The sequence below is a fragment of the Gossypium arboreum genome, chromosome 12 (assembly GCF_025698485.1).
Source record: "Gossypium arboreum isolate Shixiya-1 chromosome 12, ASM2569848v2, whole genome shotgun sequence".
NCBI lineage: Eukaryota > Viridiplantae > Streptophyta > Magnoliopsida > Malvales > Malvaceae > Gossypium > Gossypium arboreum.
In genome coordinates, this window is record NC_069081.1 from 115,009,673 (window position 1) to 115,037,237 (window position 27,565).

Below are 27,565 nucleotides of genomic sequence, written 5' to 3' on the forward strand. Positions count from 1 at the left end.
CAACTTGATGAGGATATTTACATGCAACAACCAGAGGGTTTTACAGTATTAGAAAAAGAGGACTATGTTTGCTTGCTGAAAAAGTCCTTTTACGGTTTGAAACAGTCACCAAGACAGTGGTACAAGAGGTTTGATTCCTTTATGACTTCTCATGATTTCAAAAGAAGTAATTTTGACAGTTGTGTTTACTTTAAAAAAAGCAGTGATGGTTCTTTTGTGTATCTACTTCTTTATGTTGATAACATGTTGATAGCAGCAAAAGATAAATGAGAGATAAGAAAGGTCAAAGCCTAACTAAGTGAAGAATTTGAGATGAAAGATTTAGGACCAACAAAGAAGATACTCGGTATGGAGATTCTCAGAGATAGAAAAGCAAGTAAATTGTACCTAAGTTAGAAGGAGTAAATTGAGAAAGTTCTTTACAAGTTCAATATGCAAAGTGCTAAACCTGTTAGTACTCCTTTAGCAGCCCATTTTAGACTTTCATCGGCTTTGTCTCCACAATCAGATGATAAGATTGAGTACATGTCACATGTTTCATACTCTAGTACAGTGGGATCTCTCATGTATGCTATGGTTTGTTCACGTCCAGATTTATCATATGCAGTCAGTGCAGTTAGCAGATACATGGCGAATCTCAGCAAAGAACACTGAAAAACAGTTCAGTGGATTTTAAGATACTTACGAGGTATTACTCATGTTTGCTTACAGTTTGGAAGAACTAGAGATAGAGTCATTGGGTATGTTGATGCTGATTTTCCTGGAGACCTTGATAGAAGAAGATCTTTCACAGGTTATGTCTTTACAATATGAGGTTGTGCAATCAGTTGGAAAGCCACTTTACAAACTACAGTCGCTTTATCTGTAACGACCCGAATTTTACCGTTACCGAAAAAGTGTATTTTCGGGTCTCCGTTTCTAAAAAATAGATTCGTAAATATTTAAAAGTAAAATGAGTGGTTAATTAGAGTTTAATTAAGTGAATTTAATTTAATTAAGAGTAATTAAGAAAAAGGACTAAATTGAATAAGGGGTAAAAGTTGAATTATAGATTAAAAGAAAATAAAAAGGACTAAAAGGAAATTATACAAAAGTATAAATTGAGGCGTTTACCATAAAGAAAATCTAAGATTTTTTTATGTTTAGTATATTATTATATTATTATATTATTATATTATTATATTATTATATAATAAAGATACTTTATGTTTTAATTATATTATATTATATTATATTATATTATATATATAAACTAAAAAGCAAATGAAAGGAAATAGAAGCAGAATGAAACGAAAGCAGAGAGCGGGGAGAAAAGAAAGAAAGAAGGGAGAAAAGGGAAAATTGAAGGTTTGAAGCTTTAAGCTCTAATAGAAATCTCGGCTAAGAAAGGACAAGACAAAGTCAACGGGAGTTAGCTCGAAAATTACGGTTTGTATTTCTATAATCCGAACGTAGTTATTATTTGTTATATTTATATACATATGGCAATTGTTAGTGTTAGAATTATGATGTTTTACAATTGGAATGGATTGATTTTGGTATGCGATGAATTTATTGAATTTATATTGATTGAATTATATAATATATATGATTTATGTAGAAATTTGAATATTGAATGAATATTATATTGAAAAATATATTGATTGGAAATATGAGGAAATTGATATGAATATATGAGATTGTGATAATTGAATATTTGATATTGAAAAGTGAATTGAATTGTATTGAATTATGAATTAATGTGAATAATTGAAATATATTGTTGAATTGAATGAAATTGTATGAATTGTGAAAATGGGTGAATATATGTGATTATCGAATGGTATATTGATGAAAGAATTATTAAATTGAGAAAGTGAATGAAATACCCTATTAACTAGTCGGGTGAGTCGGATATAATTGGCATGCCATAGGATCCGGAAGTGTACGGATTTGCCGGCTTTATCGATCGTGCACTTTATGTGTCGTATTTCGTGCACCTCGTGTGTCGTATTAGGCACCTCGTGTGTCGTTTTAGGCACTTTATGTGTCGATATCTTGATCGGTACTATGTACCGTTTTAGGCACAATGTGCCGTCTTGGTGTGTTTAGGTTGAATCGTGTATCCGTCAAAGTCCGGGTTTGTTAATAGGGGTAAATAAGTGAAAGATAAATCGAATAAATTTGATTGATCAAGCTATTGAAATGAAACGAGAAATTGAATTGAGAATTGAAAATTTAGATATGAATTGAAAATATGAACCAAAGGTTCATGAAATGATTGAGTTCGAATTGATGATATACGATGCCACTTGATGAATTGAAATGTGATTTGAGATATATGAATCGTATGTATATACTTGAAAGCTACGAGGATAGTAAGTTGATATGATATAAATGAAATTGATGATTATTGAAATGAATTAAAATGGAATATGATTGATAAGTGTATAGTTGAATATAGTTTAATGATATTGAATTGTGAGTAAATTAAGGAAAGCTATATCGAGTAGTAAGTGAAAGAATGGAGTAAATAATAATGGATTTAGTTAAGAATTGAACAATTATGTTATTGTATTTATTATATGATTTGTATAAAATTTATATGGTAAGTAGTTGAAATTTATCTATGAATAAATAATTGCATAATTGTAATTGTTATTATGATCTTAAGTATTTGTTATATTATTAAATGTTCGGATTTTAGAAATACCACCGAGTATACCATACTCGTGTATGCTTTGTTTCCGCATGAGTTAAGTAAAGATAGTACGTTGAATCAAGCATCCCGTGACGATCCCGAATTCATTAAGGTAAAGTATGTTGAGTATTGATAGTGGCATGTACCCAGGATGTTTAAGGAGAGTCATTTAGGTTGTAGAAGTATTGATGAAATGAGTAAATTATGGTTGGCAACCGGTATGTAGTATGAATTTTGAAATTTATTGTTCATATTGGACCGCGAGGGCCCATTAAAGGATGACATCTTAAAACTAGGATGTGTGTGAATATTTATTTTAATTAATGATCGAAATTGGACTGTACTGACTGGTAATGTCTCGTAACCCTGTTCCGGTGACGGTATAGGGTTAGGGGACGTTACATTATCTACCACTAAAGCTGAGTGCATGGCGATTACTAATGCTTGTAAAGAAGCTATTTGGTTGAAGGGACTCTTTAGTGAACTCAATAAAGACCTTCAAATCAGCACAGTATTTTGTGACAGTCAGAGTGCCATCTTTCTTACAAAAGATCAAATGTTTCATGAGAGAACAAAACACATTGATGTTCGGTATCATTTTGTTCGTGATATTATTGCTCGTGCTGATATTATTGTGAGCAAAATTAGTACTCATGAAAATCCTGCAGATATGATAACTAAGTCACTTCCTATAACCAAGTTTGAGCATTGCTTAGACTTAGTTGGTGTTTGTTGTTGACATTAAACCCCTTAAGGGGTTTTATGGAAGAAGTGGAGAACTTGTTCGTTGAGAGTTCGTGATGAAGAACTTGTTCATTGAGAATTCGTGTAAAGGTGGAGATTGTTAGAATTAAGTGACCCGAATCCTTATTTAAATAAAATACAGTGGTAAAATAAAATAAAAGAAGAATCTATATAGAATTACACTTCTTTCATTTTATTTTAGAATAAGGTTTTTGAAACCTTATTAAATTCTATCTGTTTGATATTGATTAGAATAATGTGTTTCAGTCTTACTAGAATATGGCTTCACAAGCCTATAAATAGACATAGTCTATTCCTCTTGTAATAATTTGAATTCAACATAGTGAATTTTCTTCTCCTCTGCCCGTGGTTTTTTCCCAAAAGGATTTTCACGTAAAATTTTTTGTTTATTTTATTTTATTTTATTTTCAAAAAAAAAAACTCATCCCAAGCTGATTATGTTGGAACGCCGGTACCTCCATGGCACAGTGGGAAAAAAATATTCCGATGATCCAAATCATAGATCCATGTGCGAGGAACAAATAGGAGTGAAAAAGGTTTCGAAATTACTGAAACTTCAATCTGAGTAGACAGTGAGGCCTTGGCAATGAGAATACTGTTTTGCTTTCGAATCCAAGCTGCAATCTTTATGATCCCGACCTCTACGTAATCCACCTAGTTGACAATGAACGGAAGAAATCCCCAAAACTATTTTCAGAGATATTTTTCTTGACGGCTGCTAGACCTAGTAGTAAAGCTTCGAGTTTGTATATATATTTACTTTTTAGGGTTTTTCTCCCTTTCTATATATAACTCCCCTTTTAATTGGTATGTATATAACTTATTCTTAATTTATTAAATTTCAATCCGAGCATAATAATCATAATTAAAATAAATAAATATAATAATGTTTTAACCGAAAATTATAATTATATTAATTATAAAGATTTTGGTAAACTATATTTATTTAAATTTATATCTGAACCAAATTCATATATTAATAGAATTATGTTCTCTTTATGTGTACAACATCCTTGTACATATAATATGTTCGATATTTGATTGCCCAATTAAATTTATGTGACAACCAAACACAATACCAACTATGTTTTATTCCGTTTATTTCAACCATAGGGTGTGACCCTGTAGGTTCTTGTAATGTTAGTAGTAATACTAGAACGATTTTAATGTTACAAACAATGAGTGCCATCTAGCAATGCATCATTGCTACCTAAGTTACAAGAAGTCATGATTCGACATAACCTTTTGTGATTAACCTTTCATGCATTAATTCTTAGTCCTTTATCTCTAGAATGGACACAAGTCATGGAATAGTCACACTTGCACAGTCCATCCCATGTTTCTTGATACCTTGAGTAGACTATGATACACAAATAAGTATGACATCTCATATAAACTTATTTAAGCATGGCCATGCATTTCTAGTCTCACTCAATCAAGTGGCCTAAGATATTACTCCTATTATGTGGGAGAGACTTATCCTATATTGATCAATCATATCCCTCTACGTAGATTGTGGTATATCCAGCATCAGCCTTTATAAAATAACCAATTACGGTGTACGTTTAACTATATCAAAATATACAACTCACGATGTTGGGATAATGATAATCTCAAGTCTGAGGATCATATACATATTAATCACTATGAGTAATGTTGTGACAATTACATAATAATCCAAGAAACATACTCTGTAACACCCCTCTCCCATATCCGACGCTAGGACAGGGTTCGTGGTGCTACCTGACTTGAACTCAACCAACTGTATAAAACTGGGCCGTGAAATCTCAGACAATTTAAAAACTTCTCTTTAAACAATTAATCAGTCTCATTTACGGGCTCACGAGGCCCAAAACATACATCTGGGGCGGTTCAGAACCCAATCGAGAACTAATAAAGAACTTAGAAAATTTTATGCATCAAGGCTCTACACGTCCGTGTGGGTATAGAACACACAACCGTGTGTGAGGGACACGCCCATGTCCCGATCCCGTGTCTGAAAACCTGGGCATTCTACCAAAACCACAAAGCCCAAGCACACACCCTTACCCTATAACCGTGTTCTTCACACGGCCAAGACACACGGCCGTGTCTTTTACCCGTGTACCACTAGCATGCATACTGACTTTATGACACGGCATTGGCACACACCCTTGTGGCTTGCCCGTGTACTAAAATGACTTTAAAGTTTTAAGTATAGGGGACACACAACCATAACACACACTCATGGGCATGAGCCGTGTGTGAGACACATGCCTATGTGTATTACCCGTGTGGACAAACTAGGCTATTTCTCAAGCCATTTTGTCACCCATTTTGCACAACCTAAGTAAGACCATGTCAATATACAATTTTCATCATAATAGACACCCATTTCATTCATAGACAGAACATTATATGCATTTATCAAAATGAATAATAGCCATTATTCCAGACTTGGTACAAAGTGAATGGCCTTTGACTTAAGCCAAAAATACATGAATAATTCTCTTAATAATACAACTTCCTAGTCTAGCTCTATATATGCCATAATAAAAAAATATAAATCCAACTATACCGAGTATTATGGCTGATAGTGTGATCAATATCTCTGACTTCAAGGGATCCTCGAGCAAAATGGCAATACTGGAAGAAAATGGAAAGGAAAGAGAGTAAGCATAAAGCTTAGTAAGTTGCATATAAATATATATATACAACAACAACTTAACCATTTATCAATTATGCTCATAGCTCAAAGGTAAGTATAAACTGGACTTACTCATTACCATCAACTCAAATCATATTTTCTAATTAAGCTCATTGCTCATGCATACCAAATAGGTACCTATAACACTTACAACATCATCATACTTTATTTATTAAACCTCTTTCTTAACTCTTAAAGTTGAACCTTTTTGGAATACTACCGGATATTCTATAAGCCTCAAACATGGGTGAAGTTTCTGTTGCCATATCCCAAACATGGTCTTACGCTGGCTATCTCCATCGAGGCCGATGCCATGTCCCAGACATGGTCTTACACTAGCTTTCGTGTATACGTGTCGATGCATGTCCCAGACATGTCTTACACTAGCATGAAACTTAGCCGATGTATGTCCCAGATACGTCTTACACTGGCTATCATCATCGAGGCCGATGCATGTCCTAGACATGTCTTACACTGGCACTCATCTCTACGCCGATGCCATGTCCCAGACATGGTCTTACACTGGCTATCTTAATGTGGCTGATGCATGCCCCGAACATGTCTTACACTAGCCCTTGTCTTAATGCCGATGCCATGTCCCAAACATGGTCTTATATTGGCTCTCACATAACCCAATGTCATGGCATGAATATCCGGTTTGTTTCTTGGGGTTCTTACTGGATCTTTCGACTTTCTCAATCATAAATACATGTACTGAGTTCCAATTCTAGAAATTTATGCCATATCAAATCAATAACAATCGAATACATGCATTAATAATATAGTTATATTATTTACATACAACTTACCTCGGTTTACAAAAAAGTTCTTAACTAGACGGCTTATTTGGATTGCTTGATTTTGCCCCGGTCTAGGCTCGATTTTAGCAAATCTTGATCTATAATAATATGCATCCTTAGGCCTTGGCAAAATGACCATTTTATCCCTATGCCCGAAAATTAATTTTTATCGAATTTATTTATATTTCAAGCCTAGATAAACTCTTTTTTACTACTAGAGCAATCCCAAATTCTCACTATTTCACACACTAACCACCTATTTTGCAACTTATGCAAAATAATCCCTTTAAGTGTTTTCATGCTATCACCTTTCACAAAAGTTGTTTATAACACAACTAGGACTCATATTCTTCGATAAAAACTCAGCATATATCACAAATAAATCCATGGAAAAATCCTAAACTCTTGACTATTTTGTAAGATATCACTCTCATTTGAAAGCTCATGCTTCAAGGGTCTCAAAAATGTGAAAATCTTGAAAAAAAAACTCATTAAATCACTTATGAGTGCTTCAAGTTGCTGCAGATTTTTGAGCTTTCAAACCTCTCCTATGGCTGGTAAAAATCAGTAGAGAAGAAGAAAATAAAAAAGAAATGGCCTTTTTTTTGTTTAATATAAAACTAGTCAAAATTGATGACCTAATCCTCACCTAACTTTGACCTTCTTCTCCAATTTGTCTCCCCATAGCCGGCCAAGCCATTGTACAAAGGTCTAATTGCCCTTTTAGGACCTCCAATTTAAGTTCTCTATCTATCTAACACATTTGGGTACTAAAATGCAACTTTTGCCTTTATGCGATTTAGTCCTTTTTCGCAATCGAGCTTGAAAACTGTAGCGACGTAAAAAAATTACTTTTGGTCGCTAATTGAGGCGATTTATTGAAAATTTAAAAATCGACTTTCGATTTTATTAAAAAGGGAGTCGCCACCGATTTTTTTTCCTAGGTGTGATCGGACACCTAATAAATCCTTTTTTTTTAAAGGAAAATTTATTTTTTAAACACAAAGAAGACCGAGCTTAGGTCTACGTCAAAAGCCAGAGAAAAAATAAGGTTCGGGAGTCGGTTACGCACGGGAAAGGTATTAGCACCCCCGCGATGCCCAAAATTGGTATCTCATTAAACATGCGTTGTCTTGAATTTCAAAATTGCGAGTTCAATATAACATTTAATCGTGATCCGATTAAAATACGAGAAATTTCAAGTTTTTTTGGTTTCTTTTGAGAAGGATATTCACCCAACATAGCGATGAAATCGACGACTTAATGTTAAATCGGTGCGTTGCCTTACTTGTTGAAATTAATTTAAAAACATGAATGAAAATATTTCTAGATAAAAAAAATAAAAGTAAAAGAAAACTAATATTGATGTTGAAATATGATATGAACTAATATGCTAAATTCAAACAGACAAATAATAATAAAAATTTAAGAATATCTGAAGCAAATAATATATATAACATCAACATGTATATGCGATAATAATAGTATAAAACAATAATGCATATGGTATTAAACATGATAATAATAGTAATAATGCAAATATGAAATAGTAGGGAACATACATATATAAAACATATAATACTATATTAAAATATATACAATATATATTGAAAACAGTAATAATATAAAAAATCACTAATAATAATGATATATAAATATATATATATATACGTATTAAAATATATACGTGATAATAGGAATAAAATGTGTATACATAGTATTAAAAATATGTACATAATATATGTTAAAAATACATATATAATATAATTATTAAAATATATATATAAGATAATATGTAAAAAATATAATATAGTATTCAAATATATACATGATATATATAAAATATAATATTAAAAATATATATATACGTAATATATATATAAAAAATGTATTCATAATATATACATATTAGAAATAATAATGTTAAAAACACCTATTAATAATATTACATAAATATATATTAAAGATATATACATATATAATAAAACATATACCAATAATAATAACAAGGATAACATAAAATATATATATGAAATAGTATAAAAATATATAACTAATAATATTAAAAAATATACATGATATATATAAAAGCATATAAAATACACATATATATTAGAAATGATAATAATGTTAAAAATAATTATTAATAATATTACATAAATATATACATATATATATTAAAGATAAATACATAATAATATTAAAAGTATGTACATAATATATATACATAATATATTAAAGATATATACATAATATAATAAAACATATGAATAATAGGATAAAAAATATATACATAATATATAAAAATATAATATTTAAAAAATAATATACATAATATAAGAGTATTTAAAATAATAAATAAAAAATAATGAAGAAATGAATAAAAATAATAAACATAATAATATAGTAAAAATTAATCTATTTATAATAAGTACTTAAAACATCTATATGTATATATTATAATAATGATAAAAATATAATAATAGTGAAAATAATAAATATAATAATAAATATAATAATAGAAACGATAATTCTATATAAAAAGTATATATATACATATATAATAAAATATAGACTAATATTAATAATGAATATAATATTATAATACTAATAATAACAATATGAAATTAAAGTAACTAAAAATAATACCATATATAAATATATATACGTATGCATGTATAATGAAAACATACACTAATATATATAAAAAAATAATATTGATAATATTAATAATATTAGAAATAATAATAATATTTAATAAAGAAACAAAAATAAATAAGAAAGGACTAAAATTGAACTAATAACAAAGTTTTGGGGCAAATTTAAACGAAAATAAAGGAAATGACTAAATTGCACGCAAAACAAATAAGAGGACTAGATCGGCAATAAACCATTCATTTAAAACTCACAAAGAAGAGAGGGACCAAAATGAAACAAAACAAAATTTCGGTAAAATTAAAAATACAAAAAAATTGAATTATAAAGCTATAAAAAAGCGGAAGGGCTAAAAGTGCAATTAGCCCTTCCGTCAAAAACACGCGGATCCTAAGCGGGTATGGGTCGGGTTCGACCTGGTCACATCAAAAAACGTCGTTTTGGGAGGCTATAAAAAGGCCAATTTTTTTTAAAAATTCATTTGCAGCAGCAGAAAGAAAAAAAAAAAGAGAGAGGGGAGGGTGAGAGTGGAGATTTTCAGCCGTATGGCCGGTCACCGTCCGGTCTTCGGACCGTCGCCGGCCCCGGCGTCGGCCACCGTGGAAAAGGTAAATTTTTTTTATTTTTTTTGTATTATGTTTTTTATATATTTACAATGTAAATATGCATGCAAATCAATAGATAAAAAATAAAAAAAATAAAAGAAAACCAAAATCACCTTGGGTATTTGCCTCTTGATTTTTTGATTTCTGATTTTGGATCGTTTTTTTGTTGTTTGGATGATATTCTCTTGATCTTTGTGATGTTTGAATCACGATTTATGAATATTTGTTGTTGTATTTTGAAACTGTTTATCTTTTTCTATTAATGTTTTAAAAAAAGCCCCTTTCAATCGTTTTTTTCATTCGGCTTTTATAGCCTATTTACAAGCTATTTTTTTTTGTATTTCTACTTTCTGTCCTTTCATTTTAATGGTTGCAGGTGCAGAGGCGGTGGAGGTGACCCGAGTTGGTGGCCGGTGCTGCAGTGGGTAGGTGGTGGCAGAGGCAAGTGGGGAGGCTAGGGTTAGGGTTTAGTTGAGAAAAGTTTAGGTTGTGGGCTAGGGTTTTTTATTTATTTATTTTGGATTTGGGTAGTTGGGCTTCTAAATTGGGTTTGGATTGTATTGGGTTGTTGGGTTAATTTAGATGGGTATTTGGGGTTGGGATGTAATGGGCTAATGGGTATTGGGTTTGTTTTGGGTAGATTTGGTCTGGGCCAAAATTGGCATGTAACAAAAACATTAAAATTAACTCCTCAAAATTTTTCATGTACTAATATAATCGTACTATAACCTCGTAAAAATAATAATAAAAAAATTTCTATCTTCGAATTTGTAGTCCCGAGACCACTGTTCCGATTAGGCCCTAAATCGGGTTGTTATATACTCATAGCGAGTCAGTCCAATATGTTGTTCTCTAACACACATATTCATGCATTGATTCTGACACTCTATATCAATGACAACTCTTTATCATCAATCAACTACATGTTAGTCTTAATGCATTATTGTTGTCATAGTCAACAATAATACTTGACTAAGGACCTTTTAAGAATAATCATATTATTCTCAGGACATTATTATAAAACAGTTTATTTATACACACAGAAAAGAAACTGAAATAATAATGGCAACGCCTTATATTAATAAACATGGTAAATCAAGTATGTTATTACAACTATCTCATGATTGATATTTAGGCATACTCTTACAGATTTATCTTCCTCGAATCTGATTTAGGCAAAATGAAGCGGTTACTCCAAAATTTTTGAATATTAAAAATAACATACTGAATAATTTGCATTCGTCTAGCATAGCTATGAAAACCAACAAACCAATTCGAGATTCTGTTCCTAACTCTTTCAATCAAGGCTGCACAATCTTACACTGCCACATTCCTAGTAACTAAGGGAAGACCTAAGCAACGACCAGGAAGCTTACTCTCTTTAAAACCTGTAACGGATATGATCTCATCTATAATACCAATGGCAATACCAAAAGCAAAACACTCTTGGCAGAATTAAGTAGAAGACCTAAAATCAAGTAAAATGTACTTAAAACACTCCAAATACCAACAACGGATTCAAGAGTTCCTCTAGAAAAAAAATGAGGTCAACAAAACACAGATGAGTCAATTTAATCTCGTGGCATTTAAGTTGAAACTAAAAAACTCCATTAGCATCAACAACATCAAGAAACTTAGAAATAATATTCATGGACAACACAAACATATAGGGAGATAAAAGATCACCCTACCCGATGCCTCTTTTGCCTTTAGAGAAACTATTCATCCCACCATTAATGGAAATATAATACCTAGGAGTAGTAAGGAAAACTTTAATCCACTGAATAAACAAAGTAAGAAAATCCATAGCTTTCAACACCCCAATAATCAACTCCTAGCTGAGAAACACCTTTTGTAAATAAATTTTCAACGCACATCTAGAAGATAATGAACATATATATTGTATCCTTTAACTAACTACTATGCCATAAGAATATTATCTGAAATGCTCCTTTTTTTTACAAAGGCACTTTGGCTTGGAGAAATCATAGTAAGAAGTTACTTTGTAAGTCTCATCACCGTGATTTTAGTGAAACATTTATACATCTTCGAACAACATGAAATGGATGTACAATGTTTCACATGATCAGGGCTAGCAGTCTTAGGAACCAAGACTGTAGAGGACGAATAAGGTAAAGTATGTTAATACAACCACAAATAAATTTATAAGAATTAAATAGGACACACAACAAGAAATAATGTGTGAAAAGGAATAAATAAAAGGATACAAGAATTTACGTGATTCGATTTTAAAAACTACTTCTATGGGCAAAGATGACAATAAATGTCACTATAAGAAGAAGATAAAGATTTTAAGTGTTTTGATACTCAAAACACAATTTTAAAAGTTTACAACTCACACTCTAGAAAAATACCCCAGAACTATTATACAATTGCTCTCAAATTAGCTACTCACTAGTTAATTCACTCTCAAAATAGACTTGTCTGATGACTTAAAACTAAGGCCAATTTATACTAATTTGCATGGTATTCAAGTTAATAGCCATTTAATATGGCTTGACAATTGGAACGTCAAATTTCTTTGCAGCCTTTCGTGCACCAATTTGGTGCATGAAAATCTTGATTTTTTGGGGTTTAAAAGCTTGTGAATGCGATCGAACTTCTGACATGGTTTCAGTGTTCTAAATTGGAGCATATAATTGTTGACTTTGGCTTGGAAATTAAACCCACATATAACAAGGACAATGGTCGTCGAGTTAAAAGCAGGAAAAAGTTCGAACATTATAAAGAAAAATACGAAACAACATCAACTAGATCAGCCCCAACCACACTCCAAACAACTTTGAGAAAAAGCAAAGTAAACCCATCTGGACCTGGAAATTTATCATTCCTATGTTCAAACATTGAATCCTTAATTTCATCAGCCGTGACCACTCTCTCACCAAATCCTCTTTAGCATCAGCAGTAAAAGAAAACTGAAGTAACTCTTGCAGCATTTGAATTGAAACCCCTTTAAGACTGTTATCAGCCACAACTATAAGCCCTTCATAGAACTTAACAATCTCATCTGGAATTTGTTCATAAGATTCAAGATGATTGCCATCGTCATCCACCAAAACTCTACTTGATTGCTTTTTTTGTTTAACAACAACCATAAAGTGAAAAAACTTCGTGTTTTGATCTCTTTTGCATAACCATTAAGCACTAGCTCTTTGCTTATAGAAAGCCTCTCTCTGCCTCTTCCAAATCTTGAAGATCAGCCCTTAATCTACTCGCTCAACATTCCAGAACTTACATTGGATGATAAATAGACTAACTAAAGATCCTCTATTTCCTTCCTTCTCATTGTCACCCTAGACTGATTATTCACAATAATTGAGCTCAAAACCTCCTCCTAACAATATCATCATTATAATCATGAACTTTTCACTTAAAAAATATTTACTCTTATTTAATTAAATATTACAATAATAATTATGTGAATCAAATTAAAATTTGAAGAGTATGAGTTTAAACACATTTAAAAAATAATTGACAAATTATTTTGTTAGTGTAAAAAAGGACAAACGAAACGGACCTTTTCCCAAACCGAGAATATTGTAAAACTCAAGGAAACGAGGAAACTTCCCAACAGGAAATACAATTACGATCCTCGTCATTTTGTCAACAAAGACAAGCGATCGATGTCAAAAAAGTAATTTCATATCCACGTAGACCCCCGGTCCATTACCTTTCCTAGTCCCAAACGGGATCGCCAAATAAATATATTTTTGCCGTTTTTTAAATAAAGAAAAATAAAATCCCATAACATCAACTTGCCTTTTTCCGCTTTTAACTTGTTTAATAAAAATAATCATAATTAACTTCGATTTGGCAAAAGGGAAAAATAGCTCCATTCCCTTCCCCTCTTTTGTTTGGTTCCCATCACCTTTTCTCCTCTGATTACTCTACGATCTCCTTCTCCCCGGTTCTCCATTTTAACGGATCGGTCCATCGGAGATTTCAGAAACGATGTCGTATTCGGATTCTGATTCTTCCTCCGCCTCTGGCGACTACAAGAATTTCAGGCAAATCAGCCGTGAAAGTTAGTCTTTCTTCATCTCTTTGCTTAAAGTTTCTTTTTCAATCCAATTTAAAGTTCTAATATCAATATTCTGTAATCGTTCTGCTTAATCTATCTCGTTTGACAATTGTTCGTACTAGTTTGACTTAGTCATAAAATTTCAACTGCATATTCTTCGGGATTAATTTGTCAGTTAAGTTGATTCCCAAGGACTAATTCCGTAGCTAATGTTTTCCAGATTTGACTGAGAATAAGCTTTTTAGGAAGTCCTCTTATTTTCATAAAAAAAAGTTAATTGAAAATTAGAAGGAAAATTTGGAAAAAAGAAGGGGGGGTAAGATATCGTGATTTTTTTCGTAACTAAAATGCGTAACTGTAATTTTCTTGATTTTCTGTATTAAACATGGATAAAAAATGTCGAATGACCTGGACATCGAACAATGCTAACTAAAACCTAAATTTAGCGACGTGAACTGTGCTACATGCTGGCACTATTAGCATTTTCTTTCCTTTTTTCTTTTTAATACAATACCTGCTTCTACCATACCCCCAGCCCTTTTGTCATAGGAAAATATGTGCTTAAGTGCACTCGAACCGGTGATCTGGTTGTTGCAGTGGTAACGATTCTGATTTCCAACCGAGCGAAAGACTTAATCGGCAGCAATTTTCCTATTTTTTGTTGCTGAGAACCATTTTAATCATTAATCATCATCTTTCTGGAGATTAGAAGAGAGACTTTTTGTATGAGCTATGGTTGCTTATACTGTATAAGGAGTATCCCACTGACTTTCTGCTACAAAATTATGCATAATATGAAGAAAAGAATAAGTTAAAGGTAGCCTTTGGGAACTTGAATTTCAAAAGTACTGTAAATTGAGGGTTAATGCACATACAAATGTAATATTCAGGATTATTTCTCAAATTTATGGATTTGTTGTACGCCTATTTAGTAGTGAATTTGAAATTCCCTGAGTAATTTCTGAATTTGACAAATTCATGCTTTTTATACTTTCCAAATATACATTAGATTGGAATCCAACTAATTTATTCATAAGGTATGCATTTCAATATAGCCAATGAAATGCAAATCCATATTTTCAAATTCATGTTTGACCAGTATAGTCGAGGCATATGTGTGCTAAAAGTGAGGTGTCCAACAGTTAGAAATGCCACTGCCCCTAGGCAAGTCTTTTATTGACTAGCGAAAGTTTTCTGCCTGGGCTTCATCTAGTGTTTACTGTTCCTTTTCTTTCAAGGTTATTATATTATTTGGACTTTGTTTTATTTTTTATTGCTCTTTTCATGCATTCTCTAAGCATGATCTTATTCCTGACTAGTTTTGCGCTTGATTTAATGTTTTATACATAATTGATGCATGTAAAGGATTATTACATGAAATGCTTCGTTCTGCAAAAGTGAAAGATTCAAAATCTACTTGGAAGGTATGCTAATCATCTTGTTATTCTTTTTGGTCATTTATTGGCTGGCTCTTTTTATTGCTATTGTTTTATTAGTTGCAAGAAATGCCATTTTTATATCTCTTGTTTTTCAATCCCTTCTAAGTAGGTGTTGATCATGGATAAAGTTACGGTTAAGATAATGTCTTACTCTTGCAAAATGGCTGACATCACAGCAGAAGGAGTTTCACGTAAGCCGTGTTTCTTTTTTATCATTTTGTAACTGTTGCATAACAATTGGTCTCTCAGGGTGTAGAATTGAGCTGAATCTTAAATCTTGAAGCCTGAAGGATCATTTTCTCCAGCTACTTTAATGATTCTAGTCTTGTTGTGCAGTGGTAGAAGACATATACAGGCGTAGGCAGCCATTGCCATCGATGGATGCTATATACTTCATTCAACCAACCAAAGAGAAGTAATGTATCTTACTTTTACTATTAAGTCTTTAACTAGTGTATTTTCCATTTTGGACTGGGTTTTATGTGCAGATCATATTTTAATCCATTTACTTCCTACACTTATTTAATTTTATATTTACAGGGGCATAACAAGTAGTCCATTTTCCAACAGTTGCAAACCATATTGAGCATCTTTCCTGTGTTATGTCTACATTCATAGTCTTGACTACCTATATCTTAGATGAATTCTTAATAAACTTCCAATATCAGAAGCTAACCTTGCTATATTTTCTAATTAGAAGTCTCCCCCTATTTAAAGATGCTTGCATGGATGTATGCCTTTTGCAAGATGAAGTTCTGTTAATCAGTTTTAAGAGAGCCATTTATGCGAGACTTATATTCCATAGTGTAACATAATCCTATTACTCCTTAATCCATGTGTGTTTTCTCACCCTTATTTCTGCCCTTGTTTAATTTTGCAGTGTTATTATGTTCTTATCAGACATGTCTGGAAGGACACCCTTATATAAGAAGTATGTGCAAGACTTACTAAATAAATGTCCTTATATTCATGGTTATGTATCCTGAATTTTGAGTACATTAAGTTTCTGATGAACTTTTACGTTGGCATGTGGAAAAGGGCATTTGTTTACTTCAGTTCACCTGTTCCAAGAGAATTGGTTGCACACATCAAGAAGGATTCAAGTGTCTTGCCTCGCATTGGTGCATTGAGTGAGGTTAGGTTTTTGTTTTTCAGATTGGCCATTGCTTGAAGCATCGATTGCAAACTCGTCACATTGTTTTGTCTCCCCCCACCCCCGCCCCCCTTCCATTGATTACTGAGCTGTCAGTAGGTGCTCATTGTTTTTTGGCTGGCATATGCAGATGAACTTGGAGTACTTTGCAATAGATAGCCAGGTATTTTTTTGATCTCTAAGTTGAATACCATACAACAGACACAGGTTGTCAGAATTAATGTTGCACAAATTCAATTGAAATAGTGTTATTTTTTTTAGCTTATATGAGGAATTACGTGGTGTCTTCATATCATTTTGAGAATCAATGAATTTCGGTTTGCTTTGAGCTTGCATAAAAATTTCAAGGTCACATTTTGAGATGCAAATTTTGGTTAAAATTAACAATATGAAAAGCCTCTGTGGTTTAAGCTTGAAAAACTTCAGTTGAGGAATAAGTATTATATTTATATGCTTTTATATAACCGCTGACATGTCATATCTTAGGGAAGGAGATTGTTTTCTAAAACAACCTCAATTTTTAAGCAATGTCTTTCATGGCAAACTTATACACTATATTTATAACTCTCTAGTCAAGCTTATATGATCAAACTTTGTCTAGCTAGTTGTTTCTCCTAATGATGTTAGATTGGTAATGGCTTGTCACATTGTTATCAACTTAACTTTGTTTTTCTTCACTACAGGGTTTCATCACTGATAATGTGAAGGCGCTAGAGGACCTTTTTGGTGATGAGGAAAATACTCGCAAGGTTGATGCATGTTTGAATGTGATGGCTACCCGCATTGCTACAGTTTTTGCTTCATTAAGGGTATATGCAACGGTTTTTGAATCTTGATTCTCAAATGCACGGAATATTTTCTGAGACGTGTTTATTTTTCAGGAGTTTCCTTTTGTTCGTTACCGGTCTGCCAAGTCTCTTGATCCAATGACCATGACTACTTTTCGTGATCTAATTCCCACCAAGCTTGCAGCTGGAATCTGGAATTGTCTTGTGAAATATAAATCAATTCCTAACTTCCCTCAGAAAGAAACATGCGAGTTGCTCATCCTTGATAGATCTATAGATCAGGTTTTCATATTAATATTGGTTGCAAATAATGACATCTACATTGTATATTTGTCCAGTTTTCTTATAACAAATGGTTTATTTCATATCTAGATTGCTCCTGTCATACATGAGTGGACTTATGATGCCATGTGCCATGATTTATTGAATATGGAGGGGAATAAATATGTGCATGAGGTATGCTCCATCAGATTCAATGTGTGTTCTTAAATTCACCGGGAATTTTCTTTTGGTTTCTGTATACTAAGCAAGTGTACTGTTCAGGTTCCAAGCAAAATAGGAGGCCCTCCTGAGAAAAAGGAGGTTCTTTTGGAGGAGCATGATCCAATATGGCTTGAGCTTCGCCATGCACATATAGCAGATGTATGTATGGTGCTTCTGTACCTTCTACACATGACCTACATTTAACCTTTCATTTCACTCAAGTACCAATATTGGATATTTTTCAGAGAAATCAAATTGGCTTTTCAAAAACAAAAAACAAAAAGTAATAAAATACATCTCAAATTAGAGGTGCATATAAGATCTTGCCTCCCACTTATAAGGAAAAGCTTGAATAAAACTGAACGCATCTGTGTATGGACCATATCCTTGTCCAAAACCCCTGAGTCCGATTGACATAGCGTTTCATGTTAAATGCTGATTGACCCTTGGTTTATTGTTAGGCTAGTGAAAGGTTGCATGAGAAGATGACCACTTTCATATCAAAGAATAAAGCTGCACAGCTTCAACATGGTTCAAGGTTTGTGTAAATGTTGGTTTTACTTTGTTTTATTCTAAAGAATGAAGTTCTAGGGATGTTGTTTCACCTTGCACTTTCTGATTGTTTCATCATGTTGTGATCCATTTGATAGAAAATTCTTTCAATTGATTTTGAGTCTTTATTTTATGGTCCTATATTCGTTATTTGATATTTTGATTATTGAAGCTTGATAGTTTTCAGCTCAATGATTTGTCTACCTGGTCATAGTCATTTGCAAAGATTTCACAACAAATTTCTAATACTGAAATGCAACTTCTGACAAATTGAGTTAAATATTCTGTGTCTGATGAAGCTATAACATTTTCTACTAACTGATCCTATTTGAAAATTTTAGCTATGACATGACTCTTGTTTCACCTTGAAATTCAAACGTATTTATATTATAGAGATGGCGGTGAAATTTCAACAAGGGAACTACAGAAAATGGTTCAAGCATTGCCCCAATACAGTGAACAAATTGACAAGCTCTCCCTTCATGTAGAGGTTAGTTTCTTGTCCATTTGAAATCATGGAACTATTTGCCCCTGATTTCTGAATTGGTTAGCAATGAGAAGCTATCTTTCTTACCAGCCATTTCTTACCTACCTTTTTTGAGTTCTTTGAACATATTCTTTGTCACTCTTTCATTTGAATTGCTAGATATTACTTCTTGATTCGTAATTAGCTCTGTAGCATCTCTTTTTTCTTTTATCCTATATTTCGTTAGTCAATATCCAAATTTTATTAAAGCTTTCTATGTGAAACAAATAATTCACATATTTGGATGAGTCATGGGAGTCTTCACTTTTATCTGCTTAGACATGTGTTTCCAGATTGATACCATCTCATTTCGGAAATGAATACGCACTTAACTTATTAGTTGTACCTTCTTTTCATGTCAAGAACAACCAATATTTGCCTAAAAAGGATGATTGTTAATGCTTTCAAGCTTCATTTGTTGCCTGACCAATTTCAGATGTATGAATCAGGATATCTTATAACTGAAAGAGAATGTACCTTATTATCAAAGACATATTGTAGGATCCATGGTTTCATGCTGGTTTGGTTTTATATTTGCAGATTGCTGGAAAAATAAACCGAATCATCAGGGAGCAAGGGCTTCGAGAACTTGGGCAACTGGAGCAAGATCTTGCTTTTGGTGATGCAGGAATGAAAGATGTAATTAAATTTCTCTCTACTAATGAGGTAAGAACTTTCAAAAGTGTAAATGGATGTATTCTACTTTGTTAATGTTACTAAAAAATAGAAATATCACTTTTTGCAGGTAGCATCTCGCGAAAATAAGTTGCGCTTATTGATGATTCTAGCTGCCATTTACCCTGAGAAGTTTGAGGGTGAAAAGGGTCTTAATTTAATGAAGGTTGCTTTTATTTTCACTATTTTTGTTTTTTCTGTTTCATCCCTGCCCTTCCCTCGTCCTTTCCTATATCCTTTTCATACAGTGTTTGGTAGGAATGACAGAAGGAAAGGAGGATGAAAGGGAAAGCTACTCTTTTATTTCCATCATTTCCTTTAAATTAGGAAGGAAATAGTCAAATAGGTGACAGGATGTAAATGAGTAGATTTAGACCCTTTCTTTTTCTTGTAATTTCAGACCTTCCAAATGTGAAAGATACTCTTTCCAAATTTGGACCTCTATTTTCCATTATTCTTACCAAACTCAATGAAGGAAAAATAACGTTTCTTCCTCTCTTTTTTTCTCTTTCCTCACCTTTTCCCCTTCCCTCCATTCTTTCCTTCCTACCATAGTATGGACGAGGTCAATTGTTAACAGATAGCTGATTATAGTTATCAACCAAATGCTTTAACTTTTTGTCAGTTAGCAAGACTACCACTTGAGGATATGACTGCTGTGAATAACATGGCATTGCTTGCACCTCCATCAGAAGCCAAAAAAAGTTCAGGAAGTGCTTTCTCTTTGAAATTTGATATGCATAAGGTAAACTTTTGGTTGTTCAATTTCTGCTTATGGTGGTCGATTTGGTGTTGCTATTTACTTGTAAATATGGGTTCTTTTCTTCTTTCATGGTCCTTTGCTTGTGAATTGCCAGAAGAAGCATGCAACTAGGAAAGACCGCAGTGGTGGGCAAGAAACATGGCAATTATCTCGCTTTTACCCTATAATAGAGGTGAGACAGAAACACTTCTGTGGCATGCTTTTCCAATGTATTTAGTTTTGTACTATGTCCAGATTGCAAAATGCTATTTAATTAATGAGTGCTTCTCAACTTAACCCAATAAATTTGTCTAAGGCGGTGTATTATATTTCATGCGTTTCTAAATCTTTCAACGAGAGTATTTTTTGCATTGTCTTGTTATATAATTGATTCCTACAGGCTAGATCTTTCAACAACTTGTCCAAAAAGAAAATAAAAAAATGATCTTGCAATTTTCCATCTGACACTTTAGGAGTTCATGGCAGAACAGCCGGTAACACATGGATTTGTTTGTCCTTTTTCAGGAGCTTGTTGAAAAGCTTGGCAAAGGAGAACTATCAAAGGATGATTATCCTTGCATGAATGATCCTAGTCCAACTTCCCATGGCACATCTCACACTGCATCTGTACATGAAGCTCCAGTTGCTCATTCCATGAGATCAAGGAGGACACCAACATGGGCTCGGCCTCGTGGCTCCGATGATGGGTATTCGAGGTCCTGACCATGTCAATTACCTTTATACTCATTATCACTTTTTTCCCCACTGCTGTATCTGCCAGTCAGGACCGGCAACCATTTCCTTAATGCTATTGCTTTCCTATTTCTATGTGATCTTTATTTTAATGTTTTTTTTCCTACCTTATCTCAGTGATTCGGTACTAAGACATGCATCGAGTGATTTCAAGAAGTTCGGCAAACGCATTTTTGTGTTTATAGTTGGTGGAGCTACGAGATCTGAGGTATGAAAAAAATTCAGATGTCCTTCCCAAAGACAATGTGATTATATTGTTAAAATGATTGAGCATTTCTGATACTATTTTATCTCCTAAATGTCCATGTACAGCTAAGAGTCTGCCACAAGCTCACGGGAAAGTTGAATAGGGAAGTTATTTTAGGCTCAACCAGTCTTGATGATCCTCCACAGTTTATCACGGTATTGAATTTCGAACGCCAAAATTATTCTCATTTCTACTTGGCAGATATTCTTGGCCCACTAACTTTTTATTTGTCATGATATTCAGAAAATGAAGCTGCTGACAGCACACGAACTGTCTTTGGATGATCTACAAATATAAAAGCTGGAGTAGGAAACTAGGAATGTGCTTCTTTACTCCATCCTGATTTGATTTGTAATCATAGAGTGTGTCATGCCATTTCATTCTTACCCATTTTTTAACACTATAATGAAAAATGCCTGCCCCTTCTTGATTGTTCATTGCGACTTGCCTGTCTGGCGTTCGTTGTCATTAGCGTCGGAGCTTCATTCTGGGTTGTCTATTGTAATTGATGCACAGTAAGAAGTAACCAAGAAATTCGCCTGTATAAATATTACTGTTGTAATTGATAGAAATAACCCTACTGAATTTTGGAAACACAAAAACATAATTGAAGCCTCACCCATTTTGTTTACCGAAAGCCCAAATTATCTGGATTTATCAGTCCGTCCAGGATGGTATATCCCTCCGAATAATAGGATTCCTACACCCTATTTTTTCCATTTCCAGTTCAATAGACATTTCTTAAAGATGGTTTTCAGTTCTAATTTAAATTCATCTCTAAGAATATGTAGACAAGGGCAAATGGACAAATGGATCATTTAAGAATCTGCCGATAACCCAATTCTGGTTGAAGCAACTAAAATTAGATCTAAAAGGATGAAACTGAATGGAAGAGATGAAGATTGTGGAAAATGTGGGTCAAAATTAAGAGCTAGTGGGGCTGAAATTTAAAGCTCAGCGGATGAGTTTTGCATGCATTGAAATTGTAGGTGCATCTGGCCGTCAAATACAAAAAGAGGCCCGTGGGGTGTGCATACCAAAAATTTTCTTTTCAACTTGACATCAAATATGGATAAAGAATATGGCAAAGTCGAGAAGATGACCAGTGATCAACAAATGGAGGTACTATACTTAACCCTTTAAATAATTTTGGGGCACAACTCAAAATACACACCATGATTCTGATTTATAGTTTCTTAGCTTAGACAAAAGGTTGTAAACACAGGACAGACTTTAAAACCTAGACAATGAGAACTGATATATATTCGTCAAGCTACACCAGAAATCACATTTCAAAATGGCTGTGTTACTCTTCATCTGAATCACTTAAGAAATGTACACTAACAATGATGTCAAGTTGAAATCAGATTTCCATGAGTCATCACGTGCAAGAGGTATGCTGAAGAAGCTGCTCCAGCAAGTTGCTCTGTTGATGAGCGTCTATTCTGATTTAAGATCTTGGGTAGGAACATAGAATGAAGCCCCATTCTGAGCACCATTAGCTTTAGATTGCTCTTTCAACTGAATCATGCCAACAATGAAATACTTAGAAGAAGAAATGAAACAAAACTCTCATTCTGGAAATCATGATGTGTGATTACATTACAATAACTAAGGAAAAGAACCCAAGGTCATGCGTTCAAAATGGACTCTAGGTGAAGTATATAGTAAGCATGAAAAATAATTTTTGATGATTGAACTGGATGATGCTTGTCTTTCAATCAAGCTCTATGAGTAACCATCAAATGCTTAAGAGTAAACTATTTTTAACTTTTATCCATATCGTCCACCAATGATATATTAGTATCCTTAGAAGCAAGTTAGAAATAGCTCGGTTTAAACCAATCAACCCATTCACATCCTATTACAGTATATTTTGTAGATAATCATGATGTCCCATTTGCTAAACCAAAGTTGAAATGATGGCTTTTGGCAAGTAGCAAAGGATACAAACAAAAGAAGTGAGCAACTTACCTTCCTTAGGACCTTCTTATGGTATCGATAGCCCTAATCACACAAGAAAGAAATTTGTTACCAAATTAAACTATCAGCTGATAGCACTAAATCAAAGAGAAAAAAAAAAGTAACCATGCATTGCTTGATTACCTTGTCAGTGCCATAGATATAATCACAATAAGTAAAAACTGAAGCAAAGTTGCTCTGGCTTTGTTCTCCAACATAATGATGGTAATCATGGTAATCAGCACCACCATAAAATGGGATAAACCTTGTGGGTGCCCAGGGGAAATCATATCTGCATTACACAATTTATAACTAAGCTAGGCTTCCAAGCATGAAAGTCATATGTTAATTCTTTCATCTCTATGCTTCTTTCATCACTCAAAACCACTTGCAGCAATTATTCTTAAGGAAGCTTTATGAGATAATATATTAACAAAGGGCCAATTTTGTACACTCCTTAACCAGAAAAGAAAGCATACATAAAACTACAGTAGCATATTTTTCAAGATGTTGTTCCTTCAAAACCTGCCCTTTATGACAGCAAGAGTCAACTTATACACAAGAAAAGATGAAAAGGAAAATATTTGCAAGTTCTCTCACTACAGATTTTGCCTCCATAATAGACCCAAAACCAATTTATATCAGATTTAGTAATTAGTCAGATTCAGACATCAATGGTAGAGTTATATGTAAGTAATTTTCTACTATATGAGCATAGTAGGATATCAATACCAGTAGTTTGTGCTTTAGTTATTAACTAAAATAGCTTCCTTGCAGAAACTCTTAAAAGAGCTGCTATATGACTATATCAATAGTAACCATGGATATCTTGGCAACCCAGTTAACTCAAAAAAGTGCGTAAAATGACTACACTTCACCAGAACAGAGCGGTCATTGGGGTGGCCGGAAATAAATTTTGAATTATAGCTTTCATTTTGAACAAATATAAGGACATTATGGCATCTTTTTCATAATTTTAGCTAAAACTGCATTCCACATCTTAACTGGTTCAGAAGTAAACCCTGCTAACTATTTCAATGTACAAAAAAGATTGTAGGTAAAAAGTAAAGTTGACAAGAGAAGACATGATCCTAGCATGCATCAAGCAAAGGTAAAATCAAAAGAGCAATGACTAAATTGGAAAAGTAAAATCAAAGAGGTTTAGCGGAGAAAGCATACCCACTGTGTGTCTCTATTGCTTCGATTTGCCGTAAAGCTATCCACAGCCAAAATGTGATCATATGTCCCGGAGCAATTGCAGGCCCAAGAAAAGATGGAATCCCAAGGATCAAAATTTCCAGCCAATGAGCATATGGTGCAGCAAACCCAATTGGAGCAGCGTATTCATGGTGAACCCGGTGAATGTTCTCATAGCCCCATTTACAATGTAGGAACCTGTGAATCCAATAATTGGTATAATCTTCTATCATGAAATATACCGTCAACTGTGACAAAATCTCCCACACTGACGGCAATGGCAACCCTGTTTGAATCCCAATCATCTGCCAAGGACACACATACAATCTCAACTAAAATGCAAATCCCAAGAGAAAAAACAAATTTTCAACTATTAACAAATCATATTGCCAAAATCTCCAGCTTTCACAAAAATTGGAGCTGAAACGAAAATCCCAAAAATTGGAGGACCATTTTACCTTGACTGAAGGATAAGACACTAACTGTAAAGGACCCACGACAAGAACGAACATCCGCATTACATCTTTATAACACTTGAACATCTCAGAGAACGACAAGCTAACTTTGGGCTGAATCTTGTACTTATGGAATCCCAAAGATTTCATCATCTCCACAAAAACCAGCGGCAAAGGCACCAAAGAGAATATCAGAAACAAAAACAGAATGTTGTGGCAGTAAAGATAGTAATCCGATTTTTTAGCCGAGTAATTGAACCACAATGTCTCTGCCATCGTCAGGTTGCGTCCGAGGAATGTAACAGCCTCCTCGATTGTATTAAACGGCAACATTTTTTTATGCGTAGCGGCGGTGGCGGTGGCGGCAGCGACTGCTGGTGGTGGAGGGTTTATTGCAGTCAGAAGATGCTGGAATCGACTGTACCTTGCATGACTTAAATAGTAAATTATATGAAACTGCGGCTCATAATAAAGTGGTAATTATTATTATTTTCTTGGTCGTTCGTTTGTTTCCACTAGGAAGGAACCAAAATATATACTGCTGTTTTAGTTTTTTTTTTCTTTTAGTTAAAGTTGCTATGGTTTTTTTCTTGAATTTTGCCTATATCTTCAGTAATTTTGTTAATATTAGTTAAATTTATTTTAAGTAATTTATGATCTTTTTAATTAATTTAGGATGTGTTTGATAAAAGTAAATATTAATTAAATTCCAATAATTTTTAAACTATATATTAAATAAAATATTAAAATAATTATTAAACATATTTAAAATATTAAATATACAAAATTTTCAATGATAAAACATATCTTAAAAGGTGATATTATTAGAAAAACCTTAAAAAATTCTTTTTTCTTCAAGTCTTTCGCTTATTTTTTGTTTTGCCTAGCGGCGGTGATGTTAGCCTCTGAGTTAGTTATTGCTTACCTTTCCTCCCTCCTATCAACTCTTTCTTTCTTTCCTTTTTTCTTTTTTATTCTCATTCATTTCACGTGTCTATTTTGTGGATATCTTTATTGTCTTCACAAGTTATAATAGGTAGATAATAGCGTTTGTTGTTTGTCGATTTGGACATGTTTTTGTCTTTAAATTTTATATGTTTATTTATTTATTTTTTCATTATTTAAAAAATTTTAGTTTCAGAAATTTTTACATTTTCTAAAACATTTTTAGTCTTATTTATACATATAACTTTCTAATTTGTTGAATACTCCACTCTTTAATATATACATATATGGTATAATTTTATCTACTGCGAATCAACTAATAGATAACATGTTATTAATATCTTTTAGTTAAATTAACTTTATTTTATCTTAAATGATGTGAAATTATATTAATTCACTAATAATATACAAAATTCTCAATGAATCATATATTAACTCATATATATTTATTATATTTCAGCCCTTTTGACAAAAGAAATAATAATATTTTAGTAATTATAGATACTTAAGTGTAGCAGGTTAAATTCTACTAATTAGACTTATAGCGCACACGTGATTTGGGTAAAAATTTAATTAATAAATACATTTATTAAAAATTCACATAAAATTAATTAATACTTTTTATAATCATAAAATTAATTATTTATCACCCATGCTGTTCTGGATTAAATTTTTATTATAAATATTTTTATTTATTATAAAATAAATAAAATTCCTGATAAATATATAATTTAATTTATATACAAGTAGATATTTTAATATTTTTATAACAAAATTAATGCATTATTGATTGATAACATCAATGTAGTAAAACACTTAAAACAAATATCTAATACAATTAAAGATTTTACAAAATAAAAATAAAAATAAAAAGCAAACATACGTTATATTAAGAAAAGTTAAAAAGTATGACATAAAAATAAAATAAGTGGTTCATTTTCCTTTATTTCAGTTGATAGTTATTTTAAAAATAAAAGTAAAATGTATTTTTTTAATTGTAATATGAGTTTGATCTTCATGTAATACATCTCGATCGATCAATACCACTTAACTCGCAATATTAAGCTTGGTTAAAATTTTATTTCATTGATTTAAAGTATGTTGTATGTTGACAGAATGCGATTTTTTTTTTCAAAAAAAATATTCATCAGAATAATTCGTGAAATTTAAAATAATAATAAAATTTGTGGCCAAGAATTTCTCAAGAAACTAGATGTGTATGTATGAAATTGATGGGGGTATGATCCACAATTTTCAACTAGTTCTAGGTTAGAACTGAATCTTGTCCTCTTGTTCGGCCACGTGACCCGCCAGTTGGATACTGACCCTTAATGCGCTCTGCCTTGGACAAGGTACACGTGATTCTTTTCCCTTAGGAACTTTTAAATTTAATAATTTAATCACATAAGCCTATC

General features: G+C 32.6%; 2 protein-coding genes across 2 annotated transcripts; one reads left to right on the forward strand and one right to left on the reverse strand.

The window, feature by feature from the left end:
* Positions 1–13,952: 13,952 nt before the first annotated feature.
* On the forward strand, positions 13,953–22,198 carry LOC108479410 (SNARE-interacting protein KEULE-like). The gene is made up of 21 exons (XM_017781986.2): positions 13,953–14,236; positions 15,599–15,657; positions 15,782–15,863; positions 16,009–16,087; positions 16,553–16,603; positions 16,711–16,807; positions 16,956–16,988; positions 17,509–17,634; positions 17,707–17,895; positions 17,986–18,069; positions 18,157–18,255; positions 18,558–18,634; positions 19,042–19,138; positions 19,715–19,840; positions 19,920–20,015; positions 20,475–20,594; positions 20,707–20,784; positions 21,117–21,307; positions 21,462–21,552; positions 21,657–21,746; positions 21,835–22,198. Exons 1-21 carry the CDS (start codon positions 14,164–14,166, stop codon positions 21,886–21,888), a joined length of 1,992 nt encoding a protein of 663 aa, XP_017637475.1. The 5' UTR covers positions 13,953–14,163; the 3' UTR covers positions 21,889–22,198.
* Positions 22,199–22,697: 499 nt separating this feature from the next.
* On the reverse strand, positions 22,698–25,797 carry LOC108479411 (methylsterol monooxygenase 1-1-like). The gene is made up of 5 exons (XM_017781987.2): positions 25,209–25,797; positions 24,733–25,055; positions 23,698–23,845; positions 23,566–23,598; positions 22,698–23,112 (listed from the first exon to the last, which is right to left on the reverse strand). Exons 1-5 carry the CDS (start codon positions 25,536–25,538, stop codon positions 23,032–23,034), a joined length of 915 nt encoding a protein of 304 aa, XP_017637476.1. The 5' UTR covers positions 25,539–25,797; the 3' UTR covers positions 22,698–23,031.
* Positions 25,798–27,565: the final 1,768 nt, after the last annotated feature.

Bases quoted from the DNA above. Each gene is read 5' to 3' on its own strand.
- LOC108479411 (XM_017781987.2), bottom strand. From the start codon at position 25,538: ATGTTGCCGTTTAATACAATCGAGGAGGCTGTTACATTCCTCGGACGC. The intron at 25,056-25,208 runs GTAAAATGGTCC...TGTCCTTGGCAG, and splicing joins TGTCTTATCCTTCAGTCAAG to ATGATTGGGATTCAAACAGG. The intron at 23,846-24,732 runs GTATGCTTTCTC...TGTGTAATGCAG, and splicing joins GCAATAGAGACACACAGTGG to ATATGATTTCCCCTGGGCAC.
- LOC108479410 (XM_017781986.2), top strand. From the start codon at position 14,164: ATGTCGTATTCGGATTCTGATTCTTCCTCCGCCTCTGGCGACTACAAG. The intron at 17,635-17,706 runs GTATATGCAACG...TTTATTTTTCAG, and splicing joins CAGTTTTTGCTTCATTAAGG to GAGTTTCCTTTTGTTCGTTA. The intron at 21,747-21,834 runs GTATTGAATTTC...CATGATATTCAG, and splicing joins ATCCTCCACAGTTTATCACG to AAAATGAAGCTGCTGACAGC.